Genomic DNA, 19,982 nt, shown 5'->3' on the forward strand with positions numbered 1-19,982 from the left:
GGGAAAACCAAGATATTGGTGACAAAGGAAGAAGCACACAGGTGTTTGTGCCTCTACACTGCTGGAGGGAAGGGCAGTGACCCCATGGGCTCATGCAGCAGTGTGGGGATGGCAGGGAAGGGCTTCTGGGCCCTCCTGGACCACCTCAGCTATCCTACCCCTGTTCTTCCCCCTGGAGCTGGAGGTGACAGCTCTCAGCTTTAGGTGTGCACACACCTGAGCCACAGCACCAGACAAACACAGATCATCTAAAGCAGAGTAAATGAGAAAGTTCCCCCTTTCTGTTGCTCTTGGGACTGAATGACAAGAGAAATAGAGTGAGATTTCCCCAGGTGGACTTTTTAATATCCAAAATGTTGTGTTTTATTTCCAGTCTCCAAAATGCTTGTACAGATGAGCCCATGTCTGGCATCCATCCACAGATGGGTTTGGCCTGGCCTGCTCGTGCTGCTGCTCTGCTAACACAAATCTCTTGCTGGTTTGTTTCACAAACAAAACAGGTTCTTGCACCAAAACAATGTCAGAGAGCCAGATTCTAACTGAGATGCAGCTGTGCAAGCCATGAGGGAAGCATTTGTGACTGAGCCCTGTGGGATTCCTCAGCACCTTGGGAGCACAGGCAGAGGGACAAACACCAACACAACCTTCCATCTCCCTCTGCAAAGTTGCTTTGATGTCCCTGTTAGAGGACAATCCTTACACAAAAATACCTCCTAACAAGCAGGTTTAAAAGGAGACAAATTCCTCCCTCTTGGTTCAATTTCCTGATTCTGCAAACTGCTTCCAGCCCCCCCAGCCCCTCTCCCATCCTGAGCCATGCGTAAGCACGCTCTGGATTATCACAGAATAGGAAATCCACCCCAGGAATTTCCTGCTCCTTGTATCCTGCTTGATAAAGGAAATGGTCTAAGAAAGTTTGGTCTGAGCAGAAGGAGAGAGCAGACCAGAACAATCAGATGTGTTGAGGGCTGGCTGTGCCCCTCCCTTGCTGCATGGAGAAGTTCAGGATGGGGCCATTGCCTTTGTTTAGCAAAGCCTCATCTCCACAGAGCACCAGAGCAGCAGGGCCACAGGAAGCTGGGCAGTTTGCACAGATGCCCTTGAACCAGTTCAAACTGGTGTGAACAAATACTTGTTTCCGGATTCAGCTGCCCCAGTGGAAGGAATTATCACACCAGCTGCCTGCTGCTGCTGCTGCCAGTGGTGCCTCCCCACTGGGAGCATCCCTTATCCACTCTGCTGAGAGTGAGCTGGTGTGCTCAGCAACAGGCACAGGATGGATTGTGGAGCAAACCTGGCTCACTGGGTCTCAGAGAGGAGTGCCCATGGGAGCAGCTCCCTGGGGCTGCAGGAGGAGCAGAGGGCACAGGACACTGACACAGTGCAGGATGGCTGGGGACAGATGTCACCTCACTGCTACAACAGGTGGATCTGTCACATCCCATAAAAAACCGGGCCCTAATGATGAGAATTCACTCTCTTGCTTGCCCAGGATTGAAAGCAGATTAAACTGCCATCATGTGTAACTATACTGGTAGCAGGGACACTGAGGGGACTTGCCTTGGAGAGAGGGAAAACTGCCTCAGAGGGGGTGGGCCAGGACAAGCCCAGGGTTAATTGCCAATGTCTCCATATGGTGGCTTGTAAACCTCCCTGGGGGACCACGAGCAGGATATGCAGGGCTACTGGAATTAGAACCACTGTGGTGCAGAACCACAGAATGGTTTGGGCTGGAAGGACCTTAAAGCTCATCTTGTTCCACCCCCTGCCATGGCAGGGACACTGTCCCAGGTTGCTCCAAGCCCTGTCCAGCCTGGTCTGGGACACTGCCAGGGATCCAGGGGCAGCCACAGTTTGGTCTAACACAGAAATGCAGGTGCAGAAGCAACATCCCTGTGTGGAAGGTAAAAGGAGCAGAGGACTTGGTGGTGTAGGAGATATCACAAGGTTTATTCTCAAATTCCAGGTATTTAAAAATACCTCCTGTTCCCTGAACAGAGAGCTTTCTCTTTCCCTTCACTGCCAGCCTGGTTCCTTGCCCTCTTGCCTGCTTGTGTCACTTACTGCCTGCTCTACTGCCAGCACTGCTGGGGCTCCCAGCCCTGCAGCTCCAGTGGCACTGTCCTGGCTCCCAGGGCATGGCTCCACCCTGCACTGCTGAGCAGCATCACATGCAGCCTGCCTGTGCTCCAGGACTGGGGCAGCCTGAGGCCACACTGTCCTGGAGACACAGGCTCAACAGTCCAGAAATTGGGGCTGGAGGAAGAGGCTCTTAATCCTGAAGGGAATGGATGCTTTGTGTGCACATCTGAAAGTACAGAAAAACAAGGTATTAGTGACACTGGCAAAGGCTGGACAGGATCATACAACCATAGAATCACAGAATACCCTGAGCTGGAAGGGTCCCCTAAGGACCATTGAGTCCAACTCCTGTCCCTGCACGGACACCCCAACAATCCCACCCTGTGCCTGAGACTGTTGTCTAAATGCTTCCTGAACTCAGACAGGTTTAGTGCTGTGCCCACTGCCCCACTGAGTGAAAAACCTTTTCCTGGAATCCAACCTGAACCTCCCCTGACACAGCTCCAGCCACTACCTCAGGTCCTGTCCCTGGTCACAGGGAGCAGATGCTGGAGCTGGCCCTGTGCTGCCCCTTAGGAGGATGCTGAAATCCACAATGAGCTCTGCCCTCAGTCTCCTCCAGCTGAACAAACCAAGTGCCCTCAGCTGCTCCTCACAAGGCTTTCCCTTCCGTTCCCCATCCTCGTGGCCTCCTCTGGACACTCTCTAATGGTTTAATGTCTTTTTTGTACTGTGGTGCCCAGAACTGCCTGCAGGACTGGAGGTGAGGCAGAGCAAAGCAGGACAATCCCCTCCTGGCCCAGCAGGTGATGCTGGGCCTGGTGTCCCTCAAGACACAGTTGATGTGATGTCAGGTTAGGTATAACACTGTGCATACAATCTATCTTGTTCTAGCTAAGAAATGTAAGCAATATTCTTACTATAACTCTATTATGTCTAAGCACTGTCTACAACTGCAGGCCTGGAGCCTCTACTGAAGATATCAGTGTGTTTGCAATCTTCAATAGAACACACTCTGCTACTGTGGCATTTGGGACCTTTTACTTACTTAAAGCATCAGAACTCACTCTAAGCCTTATTCAATCCCTGCACTCTGATTTCTCTTTGAAGAACTCAGAGACCCCTAACTCACTGACTCCAACAATAATCATGTCACAAATGATTCTGTGACACATCACACTATGGGAACAGCTTCTGCAGCTGCGCTGGAAAGAGCCGAGAAGGAGAAGTGGCGCCTTCCCTCCAGCACAAAGAACTCTTGTTCCATGGCCCTGTGCCACCCCTCCTGTGGCAATACAAGCCCCATTTCCCCAGGGTCACTCCCCATGCAGCCCAGCCCCTGCTGTTCTGTACCTTGCAGCTCCTGCTGCCAGGCCTGCAGCCTGTCCCGGGCCTGGCTGTTGCCAGCGGCCGCTGACTGCCGGTAGTGCCTCAGCGCCTCCGCCAGGCTCTGCCGCACTCCCAGGCCCTGCTCGTAGCACACGCCCACGTGGAACCTGCTCTGGGCATCCTGGCACGGCCAGCAGCACAGGAGAGCAAACACACAGACTTTAGCACCTTCTTCACAGCTTACTGCTCTGTCTTTGGTCACCTTGTTAAGTTACTGCTCCATCCCTCTGTCTCTTCAGTGATTTAGTCCCCTGGAAAGAAGCAGAATCTCTGGCCCTGTTCCCTCCTATCCCTTTCCAATTAAGTTCACTGATTTCCCTTCAACACCCAAGGCTGTGGCAGGACAACAAAGGAGCAGCTGGCTCTGCAGAGCATCCCAGTTGTCTCAGAGGTCAGAGCTGAGGTGTCCTGGGCAGCACCACATCCTGATCCCACCCAAACTCCGAGCACGCCCTGACACTGCCCCAAGAGAGTTCAAGCCCATGTCTTGGAAAAACATCACAAATGGCACAGAGGCACTTCCTGCCAAGGGTTGGGAAATTCCCCTTTAACAGAGTGCAGCACCCTCCTGCTCAGCCCCATTCTAGCCCAGAAGAAATCTCAGGCAGCAGAGATGAAGTAAATGAAGCAAATATGCACTAGAGACAAAGCACCTGAACCACTCAGACATATGTAACTGCTGGGAATGAACTGGAAAGCAAAGGCTGGCACTGCAGTGAAAGCAAATCCAAACCCATGAATGTTTATGTGTCAGCTGTGCACTTATCTTTGAGATCCAATGGGAAGCAAAGGGTCTCAGAGAGCAGGAAAGCAAGATAACACTCCTGAAGACATACAAAAAGACTGCACAGACTCATGGATGGTCACACAGACCTTTCCAGCAACAAAGCCAGCAGCACAACCTGAAGAGTGTGAATGTCAGAAACATGATCTACACAAGGCTTTGCAAAAAAAAAAAAAAAAAAAAAAAGAAAAAAAAAAGAAAAAAGAAAAGAAAAAAAACCCCAAGTAAGTAGCAAGTTTTAATAAAGCCACGAGAAAAGAACATATTGCAAGTGTTGCTGTCTGGGATGTTGCTGGTAGAGGCAAGTGAAGAACTCAGTGAGTGGGTGCTTTGCAAAATGTTGCAAGTCTCAGTTTATGACAGCAATAAACTCCTTTGGAGATGAGATAAACAAGTTGGAAGGATTGGCACTTCAGCTGTGACAAGAGATAGGGTTCAATCAGGAGAGCTGCTGAACACCTCAGAGCCAAGACTGCAGCCAGGGGAGATCCCCAAATTAGCAGGGCAGAAGTGACTGAGACACCCTTGGAAATGAGAAACAGAAGTCTTTAATAGGGGTTTATATTCTGTGGCTGCATGTAGGAAATCAGGGAGGATAAAAAGTAGAATACGGTTCTGGTGTTGGAAAAACACTTGTCAGAGTTCCCAGCTCAGCTCTAGCAGAAAGAACCAGAGAAATGCTGAATCCATGACTTTTTGTGCTGTTTTCCTTTTTCTGGATTTGTACTGAACAGTGCTGTCCTTGCTTCCTCCATATCCAGCGCTCCTTCAGCCAACTAAACATAAATTCCAACTCCAGAGTAATGGGAAGTGAACCTGCCCATGGAGCTCTTCTCCCAGGAAAATGGGAACATGCCAGGGTCAGCCTGGCCTCAGGGCTGAGCTCTGGGGCACCCACAGCATCCACTGAGCAGCAGAGATGCTTGGGGTCTGAGACCTCTGACCAAAACATGTCAGAGCTGCACCTGAGGACCTGCAGTTACCTGACAGATTTGGGGTTGTTAAGGCATTACCAGTAAATGCCAATCATCTATTTAATGGGATATCTCAGTGTGATACTGCTCAGCATAAACCTCTGACTCCAGGCTGGAAATAAGAAACCAAGGATGAAGCTTAGGAGAGATCTTTTGCAGATTTAGAACTAAATAATGTGTATTGTGATTTCTGAGCTTCTGTGGCAAGTCAGGCCTTGTCCCACCAGACTGAGAGTGTCTCCATGCTGGAAAGAGGGTGAAAACCCAAATGGGAAAGTTTACAATGATGTCATGCCATTCAAAATGGCCAAAGTTACTAAAGAGAGTTAATTAAGGAAGATCTCACACAATTAAAGGAGTGGGCAACACAAAAAGGAAACAGTATTGCCAAATGCAAAGAAGTGCTGCTAGCAAGGAATTTGGGTTTCACACTGTGACAGCTCCCTGAGACCATCTCATCACTGCTCAGTGCCAGCCAAAGGGCAAGCAGGGCTAGGAATTATTGGAAGGGAATGCAGAACAAAGCAGAGGAGCTCATTATGTGAAATCCACAGCATACCTCCATCCTGAGTCCACTTTTAGTCTGAGCATCTTAAAATGGTCAAAGGAGAATTAGAAAAATAGACAGAAGGCTTACAAGCAAAGTGGAACAGCTTAACTACATGGAGACACAAACTAAACTAGCACTCTGCAGCCTGCAAAAGAAATGACTCAGAAAGGACACACTAAAGGGCACCACAACCACAACTATTAGCCAGCAGAACAGGCAACTGCTATTCATTATTTTCCATTGCACAAAAGCTGTGGGAACTGAAGTTAAAATGAACAAGTTCTTCAGGAAATAAAACAAACCCTGGCCATTACAATGCAGCTGAAAACAAGGGGACAACGGGAAGAAACAGAACTGTGGGATGCAGAAGCCTGGCTGCAAGACATGGGATCCACACTCCTGCTCCTCTAAAGGCTGGTGGGGGTTCAGGAGAGTGCTGTGCCCACATTGTGGCACTGCCCTTCAAGAAAGAGAAGCCTGGGCCACTCAGGGAAAGTGCAAGCAGAACATTCTTGGGGATCTAACATGACCTGGGAAGAGAAACAGCAACAATGGGGGAAGGCTGAATGGAGATTCAAGTATTTAAGTATGTTAAAGGTGCCTGAATTAGAAAGTAAATCCAGAAATAGTCTTTCCACCCTCTCTATAAAAGGAGAGAAACAATGGGCCAATTCTGAAGAACAGATTTGAGATAAACACAATGAAGGTCTCCAAGTGATGCAGCAGTGAAAGCTTTTGACTGAAGAGGGTGTAGATGCTCCATAATGGAAAAGCTGCACAATCCTGGAAGCTGGATACAGGCACTGGTGCTGTAGGGCTCCTCCAGCCCAACAGGGCTGTCTCTGTAGGTCTGTGCTCAGGCCCTATCTCCTCTCCAGAGCCACCAAGGCTCCACTCTGCCCCTTCACACTGGGCAGTAAAACTCTGACACTTGCTCCCATTTCCAGGAAACCCTGAAATGCTGCACCAGCAGACCCCAAGCTGAGGACAATCCTGGCAGGATTACTTACCCCACTGTTTGCTGCCTGCAGCAGGTACTTCAGACCTCTCTTCTCCTGGGGCTGCAGCCCCCTCATGTAGAACACTCCAAGGTAAGCCTGTGCCTGCAACAAAAGCACACCGCCCAGATCAGCCAGGATTTGAATTATTCATTTTTAACTCATTTGTCAAGCTGCTCAGATGCTGGGGTTATGTGGCAGTGTGGTGAGAACCCTGCCTGGGCAGGGGCTCTTGGGAGAGGCAGGGCTGCCCTAAGGAAATACAGCATGACATGCTAACCACAAAGAAATCACATTTTGAGACCCAGAGTATCATTTCAAACTGGCCGTGGGAGTCAGAGCCAGGGACTGGCTCTCACTGGTGTCCTGTCCCCAGGATCCAGCAGATGCACCCCCTGAGCTCCAGGAGGCACAGGCACAGCCAGGCTGGCATGTCAGGATGAGATGGCACATGACTAAATGCATCTCCTGCAGTGGGAAAGGAGGACAGGAGACACAGATCTGCACAGATGAGTCATCTCAGAAAGTCACAGATACAAAATGAGGATGTGTTCTTGCTTCAAGCACTGCAAGTTCCTCCAGCACAGCGACCTGTACTCTTGGAATTGAGAGGAGATGAAAACTGAGCTATGTTTTCACAGCTCTCCCAAGCCAAAGGTTTGATGAAGGAGCCCCATTAACAACAGACAACCAATGTGTGGCACAGTGGCCCTGTCTTGCAGGCAGGGCTGTCTCCCAAACACTGCCAGGAATATAAACAGAGAATCAGACAATGGTTTGGGTCAGAAGGGACCTTAAAGCTCCTCTAGTTCCAACCCCTCTGGTGTGAGCAGGGACAAATACATTGGAAGGTTTTTCCTTCCAGTGCCACAGATGCTGCTTGCTGGGATGTGGCTCCAACCCTTCAGAGCTCTCTCCTCTGACCTGAGGACACCAACCTCTGTGATGCCAGCCCCTGCTGCTTGCTCCAGGAGTGCCACAGCCTCGTGCTGCCTGTCCCAGGGGCTGCCAGGGCCGTGCTGGAGCAGGAGCCTGGCGTAGCGGTACTGGGCCATGGGGTGATGGCTGCTGGCTGCCTGGCAGTAATAAAAACCTGCCTGAGAGAGAGAGAAAGCCAGGTCATGCATGCCTGAACATGACATGGCTCCCTTAGAGCTGCACCTCTCTGTTTAGACCCTTCACAAGCTGCACGCCTCCCCAGAGCCCTCCCACACAGAACCAGGTTAGGTGACAGTGGAATGTGAGTACCCCAGAGCTCTGGAACCACCCTGCCTGCAGGAAAACATCAGCTGGGGCAGTAGATTGTGACCATCCCAGAGCTCTGGAACCACCCTGCCTGCTGGAGATCAGCTGGGACAGTGGAATGTGAGTACCCCAGAGCTCTGGAATCACCCTGCCTGCTGGAGATCAGCTGGGACAGTGGAATGTGAGTACCCCAGAGCTCTGGAATCACCCTGCCTGCTGGAGATCAGCTGGGACAGTGGAATGTGAGTACCCCAGAGCTCTGGAATCACCCTGCCTGCTGGAGATCAGCTGGGACAGTGGATTGTGACCATCCCAGAGCTCTGGAACCATCCTGCCTTGCCCCACTCAAACTCCCCAAGCTGAAGGGGTGGCACTGGGCCAGCCATGACTCAAACCAAGCTGCCTGTGCAGCTCTTCCCAGCTCCAGCAGCTGCTGGCCAGCTTGCACTAGGTGGCAGGCTGCAGTTGCAGGAGCCAAACTGGAGATCTGAGCAGCCCTGGGATGTGCAGTGGTGTCTTAAATACAGCAACATGACAGGTTTCTCCTTGGAACCCCGCTGGGTGCTGGTAGCACAGCCTGTGCACCTGGAGAACCCTCAGAAGCTGAGGGAAAGGGATCTCACAGCACCTCTCTGAGGGGACTGGTGACACGGAAAGCAGCTCTGCAAAGCTGCAATTTTTATTATTTCCAGCATTTTCTACTGAGTCTTTAGAGCTCCCAGGGAATGGGCATGGGCCCCAGGCTGCCAGAGCTTCAGGAGTGTTTGGACAATACCCCCAAGGATGCAGGGTGGGATTGCTGGGGTGTCTGTGCAGGGCCAGGGGCTGGACCTATGATCCCTGTCTTCCCTCCAGCTCAGGATATCCCACGACTTTCCCACCCATTTAAAATGAACAACGCTGCAAGCTCCCAGCACAGATCACTCTGCTGATGTGTGCTGCCCACACCCAGCCCCCAGGCCCTGGGTACCTTTTCCAAGTCCTTCTCTGTGCCCCTGCCGTGCTCATAGCACAGCCCCACGTTGAACTGGGCTTTGCTGTAGCCTCGATCTGCTGCCAGTTTGAAGCAGGTGAAGGCTGCCCGGCAGTGCCCCGCCCTCATGCTCTCGATGCCTGAGGAAAACACAGCTTAAACCCACAGAAAACAGGGAAAAGCACCCAGCCACAGCCCAGCCTCCAATGCAGCAACCTCCCCCACAGCCACTGGGCCTTCCTTGGCTCACACCAAGTGCTCTGGGCCACTTCCAGCTGGCTCACCAACCCTCACTCCACAGTTTCTGTAAGAAAAATGGCAACACTGCATTTTAGGGATTTTTCTGGGCTCATGGCAGAGAGGGATCACAGGCTAACACAACGTATGGCTCACACAAAACCAACTTGCTTTTCAGTGCTGCAACTAGTGGTGTATATAGGGCAGGGACTTTTCTTAGCTCATTGCATCTTCCTTCTGCTTTTCTTAGAGTTGCAATCCTGCAATTGCTTTTTCAGCTTGCCAGGAAAACTGTGAGCTCAGACAATAAAAGAAGGATACAAGGATATGACATCTTGTGTTGCAAAAAAGACAAAGATGGCTTAATTTTCAACTACAGATGTCAGGACAACGGTGCAGGCTTCAAGCAAGCCTGGATTGAAATATGCTGAGATAAATCAGGTGGCACGATGGGACAAAGGGCAATAAATCTCTCCAAGCACAGTTAAAATTGCTGAAAGGAGGCTTCAGCTTGGGTATTTGCCATCCCTGCCTTCTCACAAGACCTGCAACCATTTGGAGGTCCTCCAAAATGAGAAACCTGTGGTTTAAGGGCAAAACAAAACCAACTCCACATTACCAAGGATATTCAAGGCAATGGAAATATCAATTCGGAAAATCTGCTGCAATTGGAAAGCGGCTTCCTCTAAATGCCCTCGCTGAGCTGGGTCACCCTGAGGAGTCAGAGAAAAAAGCTATTAAACACAGCTAAATCATATCAAGCCTAGAGGAGATTCTTGCTTGGAAAGCAAGCAGTGAGACCTGTTTGTATGGTAGTTCAGTCATCAGGAGAGTGAGGTCATGTGTCCACACAAAAAGCTCCCTGTCCTCCACAGCCACCTCGCTGGGGAAGCTGGATGGACACTGCTGCCCTGCCTTCTGGCCAGAGAGCTTGGTGCAGCCTCTCAGCCATCAGCAGGCCTTGCAGAATCCAGCAAGTACCTGATCCTGCTCAGAGCAGGCTGCACTTGATCCTACTCACAGCAGGCTGCAGCTCCTCCTCAGGGGCAGCACCCAGGGAATGATGGAGCTGGGCCAGCAGGCTCAGGCTGCATTTTGGGAGAAGTTTCTTCCTCCAGATGGTGCTGGGGCACTGAATAGGCTCCCCAAGGCTGCCAGAGCTCCAGGAGCAGTATTTGGACACTTCTGCCTCGGATTGGTGGGGTGTCTGTGCAGGGCTAGGAGATGGACTCCTGATCCTTTGGATCCCTCCCAAACAAGGATATTCTATGATTCTAAGATAACTCCTCCCTCCAAAAATAATATTACCCCTTGTTTCCTCCCCCACACCGTGCCCAGAGCAACGTGCCCTGCCAAAACATCCTCACACCTTTGCACTGCTTGACCTAATTCCAGCTGAGCCTCCCCCAGCTGCACTGAGCACTGCCCAGTGCTGCTGAAACCCTGCAGGGCACAGCCAAACCCTTCCCTCCTGGGCTATGGGAGGGGGCTCAGCCCAGCCCAGCTCCACACCCCGAGTGGCAACACACAGGGAATGGGGAAAATGCCCCTTGGCACCCACAGCCCCACTGCTGAGCTGGGGCTATTCCGAAGAGGCCCCTGAGCTGCTCCATGACCCAGCCCCAGGCTCTTCCTCCAGCCCTGAGTCTCCCAGGATGGGGAGATCAAGCTCACCCCCTCAGCAGATCAAGCAAATTCCTCCTTGGTGCCTTTTGCAGGAAGTCACTCTGCTAAAAACTGGATTTACCTCACTGTGCTAAAAACTGAATTTACCTCCTCTCTGCTCACAGTGTCCTTGAGCGATTGCTCAGCCGAGCGATTTTTTTTAAAAAGGGAATTATCTGCATCTAAGATGTGAATTGCAAAAAATTGGCAGGTTTAATCACAACAAGAACAATAATGTAATTTATGGCCTTGTGACTCTCAAGCTGATGCACTCTCTTCAAGCCCCAAGTGCTTCCCTCTTTACCAGACAAGAGCCAGCCCTGATTTGCAGCGTTTGGAGTGACACCACCTTCCCCAGTCATGGGTTGTCTGGTAAACACCAAAATAGCAACAGCATGTAATCACCTAGTGAAAGATTGCATCAAAATGCAAATCCCCAGGAGCACACTGGTGCTGCTGAATTTATTTTTTTGTTTGCCTTGGTTTGGTGTTTCTTGCCATTTTCTTTCAGTGCTTCCCTGCCAGCAGTGCTGTTCCACAGATACCTCAAAGGATGGGGAAGGAAGTTTGTAAATTCTGGAATTTTCTGGCTGAAGCAGAGGTCAGTATATCACATCTCCTTTACTTTTTTCCCTTGTGTTGAGAATTGCTCAGGCCGTGCTTGGGGTAGCTCTGGGATGTGTTCCTGCAGGGAAGCTACAGACAGAGGGGGTGAAAATGAAACCTTACCTTTGCATTGTGGAGAACTGGCCCCACCCTGGAGCTCACAGGGATTTGGAAGTCCCCTGCATTAAAAAAAATCCAACAAAAAAATCAAAGTTTAGCAATGCTGCATCTTTGCTTCTTCTCATCCTCTCTACTCCATAGCTCTGATCTCCCATTCAGTGAGGGACATCAGGACCAGGAAGAATCCCAACCAATCTGTCCTTTGGAGCAAAAGGAACCTCTGGAATCCAGCCCTGTGGCTGCAGCTCCTCCAGAAAGGCCCCTGGTGTTGATCTGAAGACACCAAAAGTAGAGGATTTCCTGCTTCTCCTATATATTCCAGTAACTTGTAATCACTGCTTTAAACCTCTGTGCTTCATTTCAAATTAAAGTACTTCTACTCTGGGTTTCTGCTCCCAGGCACTGGCTCTTCTAGGTTTTTTCTTCTTTACTAAAAAGCCAATTCCTCCTTTGAAAGTCCTGACACGACTAATCAGCCCCTCTTGATTCCTGTCTGTGATTCTAAAAAGACTGAACCATTCATGTCTTTCAACTGCAGCACTTTTCTGCCAGCCTTGGTTAATTTTATGACATTCTGCTGCTATTCCTGAATTTCCAAGCGGGTTACTGAGGTGCAGCCCCTCTCAGCAGTGTCACAGGAGGGGTGACATTGCCCCTTCATGCCTGGATCAGAACTCTCAGCTTGCCCAGGGCATCCCAGCCAGTCCTCAGCTGAGCTGCTGCCTCCCCAGCTCCTTCTCCAGGTCATTTCTTTGCAGGGCACAGCTCTGCTTCTGCCAGGGCATGATCAGCCCTCTCAGGTGCACTGGGACAGTCACTCTGTGACCAGGTTCAATCAGAATTATCTGACAGAGCATCTCCAGCCTGAGCCAAGCCACCTTGCTCAGAGCAGGATTGTGCTGGCAGTGCTTACAATGGCATTTACTGTGAGAGGACAATGACCTCCACAAAGATGACAGCCTGAGGCCAAGGATTTTTAACCTGCTGGATAAAGCAGCTGGATATTGAACCCCAGGTGCTGGAGCCTGATCACTTTGAGCCAGAGTTGTGCCCTCCCTGTGTCTCCCTCTCAAGCTCTGTGAGAGCCAACACAAGTGAAAAAAATGTCCTTTTAGGGCCTGATTCCTCAATTCCTGGCACTGTTTGGCTCCACGAGCAGCAGCAATGAGGTGTGCAGCAGGCAGGAGTGCTCCTTGCACTGTGCCACAGCGTGCCAGCTGCAGCCTCATTATTCCCAGACAAACAATTCCCCCCCTGGCTGTATTCAAATGTGTGTTATCTGGACTCACCCAACAAACAAGATCACTGTGGCAAACATGATTCCTATGCAGCATTCCACCAAAAAAAGTAGTGTAATCTGTGAATTTATTAGCTGTGATTTCTGTTTCTTTGCAGAGCAGGCATCAAATTATCTGATATTTCTCACTGTAAGGCTCTATCGTGTATCTCCCTTGTGATGTAATTTGGGTTTTTGCCACACAAACAACTGCAAATCCCATGAAAAAAAAAGGGAAAAAATTCGCCCACTCCTTGTTTAAACAGTATTAGTATGTCCACACTTTCAAGAAACTGTACATTTTGCACAGATGTCTACTCCTAAATCAGAGACTCCTCGTTTACTGTAAAAATGTTGTAATTTGAACAAACCACTGAACCATGAAAAATAAACAGCCACTAATTCTGAATTCTCTCAGCTGCAAAGCACCTTGTGCCCCTCTACCATGGGAAACCCCTCCTCACTCAAATCTCCACAGATCAGGGTTCTCAATCCCAGAGAACATCTGGAAAAAAGCACAGGGGCCAACACCCAGCCCCAGCTGGGTGTTGTTCTGACACCCAGCTCCAGCTCCTGAAGGAACAGAGAATTCCAGAATGGTTTGGGCTGGAAGGGAACTTAAAGCTCACCCAGTGCCATGGGCGGGGACACCTTTCACCATCCCAGGCTGCTCCAGCCTGGCCTTGGGCACTTCCAGGAATCCAGAGCAGCCATAGCTTCTCCGGGAGACCTGAATTCCCTCAGAATCACCTCTGAGGCTGGGCAAGTTAAATTATTCTTCAGCTTCTGTTTAAAAGATGGGAATATCACAGCTGGAATTTTCTGTGCAACTTTATTTCTACTGTTTCAAACCCAAGCTGGGATGCAAACATGACTGCATGGGTTTTTATCCAGGCAGTCTTGCAGCTTTCAGTGCTCTGAGTGCCCAACACTCACATCTCAGCAGTTAATAAATATTTTTGTCTCTCTTCACTGTACATCCTGGACTAATCAAGTGTTGCTCACAGCTAGCTCCAAATGAGGAATTAATAATCTTCTCCTAGACAGCTTAAGATTGCTCATCCCAAAACATCCACGAGAACGAAGTCACAACAAGAGCTGGCCAAAATCCAGCGTTTCTGCCTCGTGGAAAATTTCACTGTTTCCAATTGGTTTCATTGTGCTTTGAAATGAAAACACACTTTTGCAATGTCTGTAATCTCAGAATTGAAATAACGAATTTTACAGTTCTGCCAGGGGTAAAATACAACTCCCCAGGGCATCATTCAGCTGCTGTAACACTGAGACTGGCTGTAATCACCTGCTTGCTCACTCTGTGCCTTCAACTTCCAGCAAAAAGCCTCTGAGTGAGGCAGGAGCTGCATGGAAAAAATAAGATGTGAACACAGAGATGAAGACTTGCAGCAATATCCAAAACGCTATTTAAAGCAAGTTTTAAGTTAATTTCCTGTAGTTTTCTTTTTAAACAAACATTTTGATCTTACTGTGCTCCAATAAAATTGGAGAAAGCTGAGATGTTGGGATCCACCCCACAGATCTTTGCCACAACAACAGCAGATTGTCACTGCTTAAGGAGACCAGCACCAGCAAGTGTGGAAATGAACTGGAACACCCAGAGAAAAGGGAAGGACATGGAATTGTCTCCAGAAGATCCCTGCCATTGCTGGCAGCAGCAAACTGGAGCAGGGGAGGTACATTCTGCTGAGCTCTGTTCTCTCATGGCAAGGCTCTGCTACCAGATTCCCCTGCATCATCTGCCAGGCTGCCTGTCCTTCCCTTCCTTCTGCTCTCCCCAGCTTCCTGCTGCATCCTCATTTTGCCAGCCTCACCCTCTTTCACTAGCTAAACACCAGGAGAAAAAAAAAAATCCTGCACCTCAGGCAGGTTTTTCTGTAGAAAGCAAAATGTAGTGAAAGGGATCATCAAGCTTTACTTTCCACGGAAAGATTCCCAGGACTTCTCACATGACAAAACCCTGCATTTTTTCAGGCTCTTCAGAGCAGATTACCAAATCTCTCCCTCTCTGACTTTTCTCCATAAATTCCCACAAAATGGATGCACAACATAATGTGGAATGTAACCCGAGGACTTATGTATGGAGCAAAATCAAATTATTTCTGACATATATTATCTCTGACAAGTGACAGTTGGAGATGCTTGGGCAGAAAGGGTGAGGAGCAGGGATTATAAAGTCATGCTCTCCCTGGCAGAACTTTCCAGCAATCAGCTGTTCTGTGATCTGAGCAGGAGGCTTGGCTGGACCAATTAAGTCTCATTTCAAAGTGTAATTTTACCTAATCACTTCTTGGAACCCATTTGTACTTCTGGCCCGTAGCAGTGAGTTCCACAATTTACCTGGACAATGGCCAAACACAAAATGACTTTTGCTTTTTTCAAACTTGCTACCTGACCCTTCTGTGCTGTCTTTTGATATCAGGATTATGAAAAAGACTGTCCCTATTTTATTTTTCTCAACACTTTTAGTTTCACAAAGCACCAGCACATTCTCTGCCACGTCTTTTTTTTTTTTTTTTTTAAGCTGAAGAGTCAGTCTGTGTTTGGATGTAATTGTCTCCCTGTCATCTTTTCTCTGCATTTTTGTCCCTGTTTTTCAGGCACTGTCTTTTCCTTAAGTGTTCAAGACATGGCTGCATCCCAGACTCACATGAACCCACAGCACTGCCTTGTCCTCAACTCCTTCCTTCACCATAATTAACATTTAATTGGCCTCACTGCTGCCGAGCACTGACTTAACCTTATCAAAAGCACATCCACAGTGACTTTAAATGTTCCCTCTGCAACACAATTATTAATTTGACACTCCTCACTCTGCCTGTGTATTTACAGCCACACTCCCCTGTGCACACTCCTTTAACCCACCTGGGGATCACCCTGGCTTTGGTTCTCATGCAATCTTTGCCTCTGACTTTCACTTTGACTGTCCTGAAGAATTCTGTGCCAGTTGCTGCTTCTGCTGCCTCTTTCTCACCTCTTTTTTCCAAATCACTGCTGCCTGTGCTGAACAGGACAAATTTCACAAAGGACAGGGGAATCCTACAGTAATTGCTCTCCACTGTGAAAACTTCCTTGTGCTTTAAGGAGTTACCAGCCCAAGAGTAACCCCTCCACGTTGCCTCACATCAGCTTTAATTCTTTAGATAGCTTTAGTTCATGTCCTGTCTGGATAATTTTTGGAAAGCTAAAAGCTGGATTACTTGCTCCACATGCCCATTGACTTCTCCAAAGAAGTCTTAATAGATTTACAACTCTCTCAAGTCTCTGCAAGGGAGCAAGCTGGCCTGAGAAATGGCTTCCAAAATCCTTCCAAGACCTTTGATAAAGCCCACTCATCCCAGCATCTGACACCTCAATCCTGCAGCAGAGTTTCTATCAAACTACAATCACCTTTTTTGCAGTTCTGTGCCTCAAACCAACACCCACCCACCCCTTTTTAAAAGCCAAGCTGTGCAATCTGTCAGTGCTCACTCCCCTGGCTACAGAGCAGGTTTGAGCATGGGATTACAGATGATCCTTGGAGGCTCAGTGATCTCCCAGCTTCTGAAGAACAGCTGAACAAAGACCACGTGGCCTTAGTGACTTGTCACTGTTCAATTTATCAGTTTGCCCAAAAGCTCTTCCTGTTGACTCTCAGCAGGAGCTGTTTGTCAGACACACATTCACTCCAGGATGTTCAGCTGTGCCAACTGCAGGCATTGCTGTCTCCCCTTCTTCCCACCACTCCTCCCAGAGGTCCATGTCCAGTCACCTGCCAGTGCTGGAGTGCTTCTTAATACGCTCCAGGCTAAAGCAGATGGGTTAAACAGTCTAATTGGCAGTTTAGGTAAATTAACCTGGCTGTTTTCCTGGAGTTAATTAGGAGACATGGAAACAAAATGCTCCATTTGCCAACTGATGGGAATGGTAACCTCTGGCAGGAGAAGGTTTGATAAGCAGTGATGGGCAGTAGCTGAAATCAGCACAGAAGGAAGCCAAAATTCTGAAAGGAAGCAAAAAATGGGGAGCAGCTCTGACCTTTTCTGCAGCACCTTCATTATGTAAATTCTTCCCTGTGAGGGTGCTGAGGCCTTGGCACAGAGAAGCTGTGGCTGCCCCTGGATCCTTGGACGTATCCAAGGGCAGGTTGGACAGGGCCTGAAGCACCTGGGATAGTGGAAGGTGTCCCTGCCCTGGCAGGGAACAAGAAAAGCTTTCAGGTCCCTCTCAACCCAAACCATTCTGTGATCCTGTGATTTAGCCAACATCTGGGGCTGGTTTCCTGATGTGCCTCCTGTACACCACCACTGAATGTTGTCTCCTTGCCACCTGCTCCACAGGCTTCCTGCTCCCAACAACTTCCCTGAGCCCACTGTCAGTGCTTCTTTATCTAGTGAGCTGAGGCCTCATCTGATCTTTAGTGTGACTTTAAATTCCCTATGTAGGACAAGCTTTCCTGGGCAAGACTTCAATTTTGTTGGAAACTATATTTCTATTTTTATAAAACTCATTTCAATAATGCCTTTAATACCTCCTTCCACTGTCTTATCTATGGCAGAAGAGCTCAGAAACACATCCTCATCTTGCAGGAAGGGAATAACGCCTTCAGTTTCACACCATGTACACCAGATCAATGGTGCAGCATCCTCCTGAATCCTTCTGGCTGCAAACATCTGTCCACAATAAAAGAACAGGACTGTGTGCTGCAGTCAGTCTGCTAAGGCACAGCAGTGTTGGGAAAGCTGTTGTCACCTGTGTTATAGCACAGCCTTGTCTTTGCCTCCAGGAGGTTTTTTCCTCCTGTCTTTGGACTCATTCATCTCTCTGAAATCCTGCCTTTCCACTCTCACCTGCCTCCCCAAGTGTCAATAAATGGCTACACACACTCCTTGGCTCCGAGCTTGCCTTGGAGGAGCTCCCAGCCCCTCTTGCCAGGAGGATCCTGCCCCGCAGCACATGGCACATACCTGCTTCTGCCCAGGGCTGGCTGTCTCCTCGCCCTGAGGGGCTGCCTGAGGAGGAATCCTCTGCTACAGCCTCTGCACTTGCTTTCTGCAGGATCTGGGAGCCCAGCTGCTCGCCAGGACAGCTGGATGAGCCTTCAGCCACCACTGTAACACAGAGCACAAAGAGTGTGTCTGCTCCAGGCGACAACAGCGGCCTGTGCATGTTCTCAGTGTCCTCTGACCACACCGGCAGAATCCAGAAGGGAAAACAAAGGTAAGGGCACACAGAGTGGGACTGCACCAACTCGTTAAGCAGAAAGATTCTCTGACACTCTCCCAGGGCCCAGAGTGGCTGCCAGCCTCTCCCAGCACAGGAATCCCACCTGGCAGCCCCCGCCGCCCTCCCCGGACCACAGCCGCTGACCTGCGGGCCTGGGGGGCAGCGAGGAACGCCAGGGAAGCCTTCGCTCTGTCCGGGAGTCCGGCAGCGACCGGAGCCAGGCGATCTGCCGGAGCAGCTGCAGCAGCAGCGCGCCCACAGCGCCCTGCGGAGAGCGGACACCGTGAGGGGAATGGCCCGCTCGGGGATCACCCTGAGAGAGCGGACACCGTGAGGGGAATGGCCCGCTCGGGGATCACCCTGCGGAGAGCGGACACCGTGAGGGGAATGGCCCGCTCGGGGATCGCCCTGAGAGAGCGGACACCGTGAGGGGAATGGCCCGCTCGGGGATCGTCCTGAGAGAGCGGACACCGTGAGGGGAATGGCCCGCTCGGGGATCACCCTGCGGAGCGGACACCGTGAGGGGAATGGCCCGCTCGGGGATCACCCTGCGGAGCGGACACCGTGAGGGGAATGGCCCGCTCGGGGATCACCCTGCGGAGAGCGGACACCGTGAGGAGAACGGCCCGCTCGGGGATCGTCCTGAGAGAGCGGACACCGTGAGGGGAATGGCCCGCCCAGGGATCGTCCTGAGAGAGCGGACACCGTGAGGGGAATGGCCCGCTCAGGGATCGCCCTTCGGAGTGGACACCGTGAGGGGAATGGCCCACTCCCACTCGGACCTTCTCCGCTCGGGGATCGCCCTGGAGAGAGCGGACACCGTGAGGGGAATGGCCCGCTCGGGGATCGTCCTGAGAGAGCGGACACCGTGAGGGGAATGGTCCGCTCGGGGAATGGCCCTGAGAGAACGGACACCGTGAGGGGAATGGCCCGCTCCCACCCGGCCCTTCTCCGCTCGGGGATCGCCCCTCACCCAGGTGACCGCCTCCCGCACGGAGTAGCGGGGCACCAGTCCGGGCAGCGCCTGCCGCCGTCCTCCTCCTCGCTCCGGGCCATCCTGACACGCGGGCGCCCTGCAACAACAACCGCACACACACAGCCGTGAGGCCGCGCCTCGCGGGGAACACCCGAGCCGCACTCACCCGAGCCGCACTCACCGCTCGGGGCTGTGCCCGCGGCCGCCGCCCAGCCCCGGGGCACAGGCGGGGCGGGCGGGGGTGGGCGCGCAGCGGCCCCGGCCCAGCAGCAGCAGCCGCCACATCCCGCCCGCCCCGCCGGCAACGCGCGGGGCATAGAGACGGGCGGGCTGCGGGCACGGCGGGGGCACAGCGGGCCGCGGCTGCGGGCACAGCGGGCGCGCAGGGGGACAGCGGGGATGAGGGCGGCTAAAGGGAGGGCGGGCGGAGCGGCAGCACCGCCACGGAGCGGGGAAAGAGCGGCGCGGGCGGCGTGGAGCGGGGATAGAGCGGCGGCGGCACCATAGAGCGCGGGCAGAGCGGCCCCGCCGGCATGGAGCGCGCACAGCGCCGCCCGCGCGGGAGGTCCCGAGAGGGCACGGCCGGGACTGGGGGGACAGCGCTCCGCAAAATGCACAGTATGGAAAAGGTTCCTGAAAAAAAGGTGTTGGATCTCCGTCTGCTTTCCAGCCTAATCAAGAAGGGTGGTTTTATCAGCGGCTCGCAAGCTCTACGCGATGTCCAGGTGTTTGGAAGACTTGTTGGTGGAGTCACCTTGCTAATGATGCTGACATTTCACAGTTAACAATTTGTCCAGAGTGTAACAGGGAATGAGAAGGGGGCTATGAAACAGCGAGCTGCCTTATTGTTGCAGAATGTGGAATAAATTAAAATGAAGGATGTTCTT

The 19,982-nt window shown here is 51.1% G+C and overlaps 1 protein-coding gene across 1 annotated transcript; it reads right to left on the bottom strand.

Moving 5' to 3' along the window:
* Positions 1 to 1,931: 1,931 nt before the first annotated feature.
* DELE1 (DAP3 binding cell death enhancer 1) lies at positions 1,932 to 19,600 on the bottom strand. Its single transcript, XM_056502319.1, has 11 exons — positions 19,277 to 19,600; positions 19,093 to 19,192; positions 18,264 to 18,384; positions 17,861 to 18,004; positions 11,627 to 11,682; positions 9,852 to 9,945; positions 8,993 to 9,135; positions 7,716 to 7,874; positions 6,790 to 6,882; positions 3,436 to 3,592; positions 1,932 to 2,308 (listed from the first exon to the last, which is right to left on the bottom strand). The coding sequence occupies exons 1-11, from the start codon at positions 19,378 to 19,380 to the stop codon at positions 2,073 to 2,075; spliced, it is 1,407 nt and encodes a 468-aa protein (XP_056358294.1). The 5' UTR covers positions 19,381 to 19,600; the 3' UTR covers positions 1,932 to 2,072.
* Positions 19,601 to 19,982: the final 382 nt, after the last annotated feature.

The sequence above is a fragment of the Oenanthe melanoleuca genome, chromosome 13, assembly GCF_029582105.1.
Source record: "Oenanthe melanoleuca isolate GR-GAL-2019-014 chromosome 13, OMel1.0, whole genome shotgun sequence".
Classification (NCBI taxonomy): Eukaryota; Metazoa; Chordata; class Aves; order Passeriformes; family Muscicapidae; genus Oenanthe; species Oenanthe melanoleuca.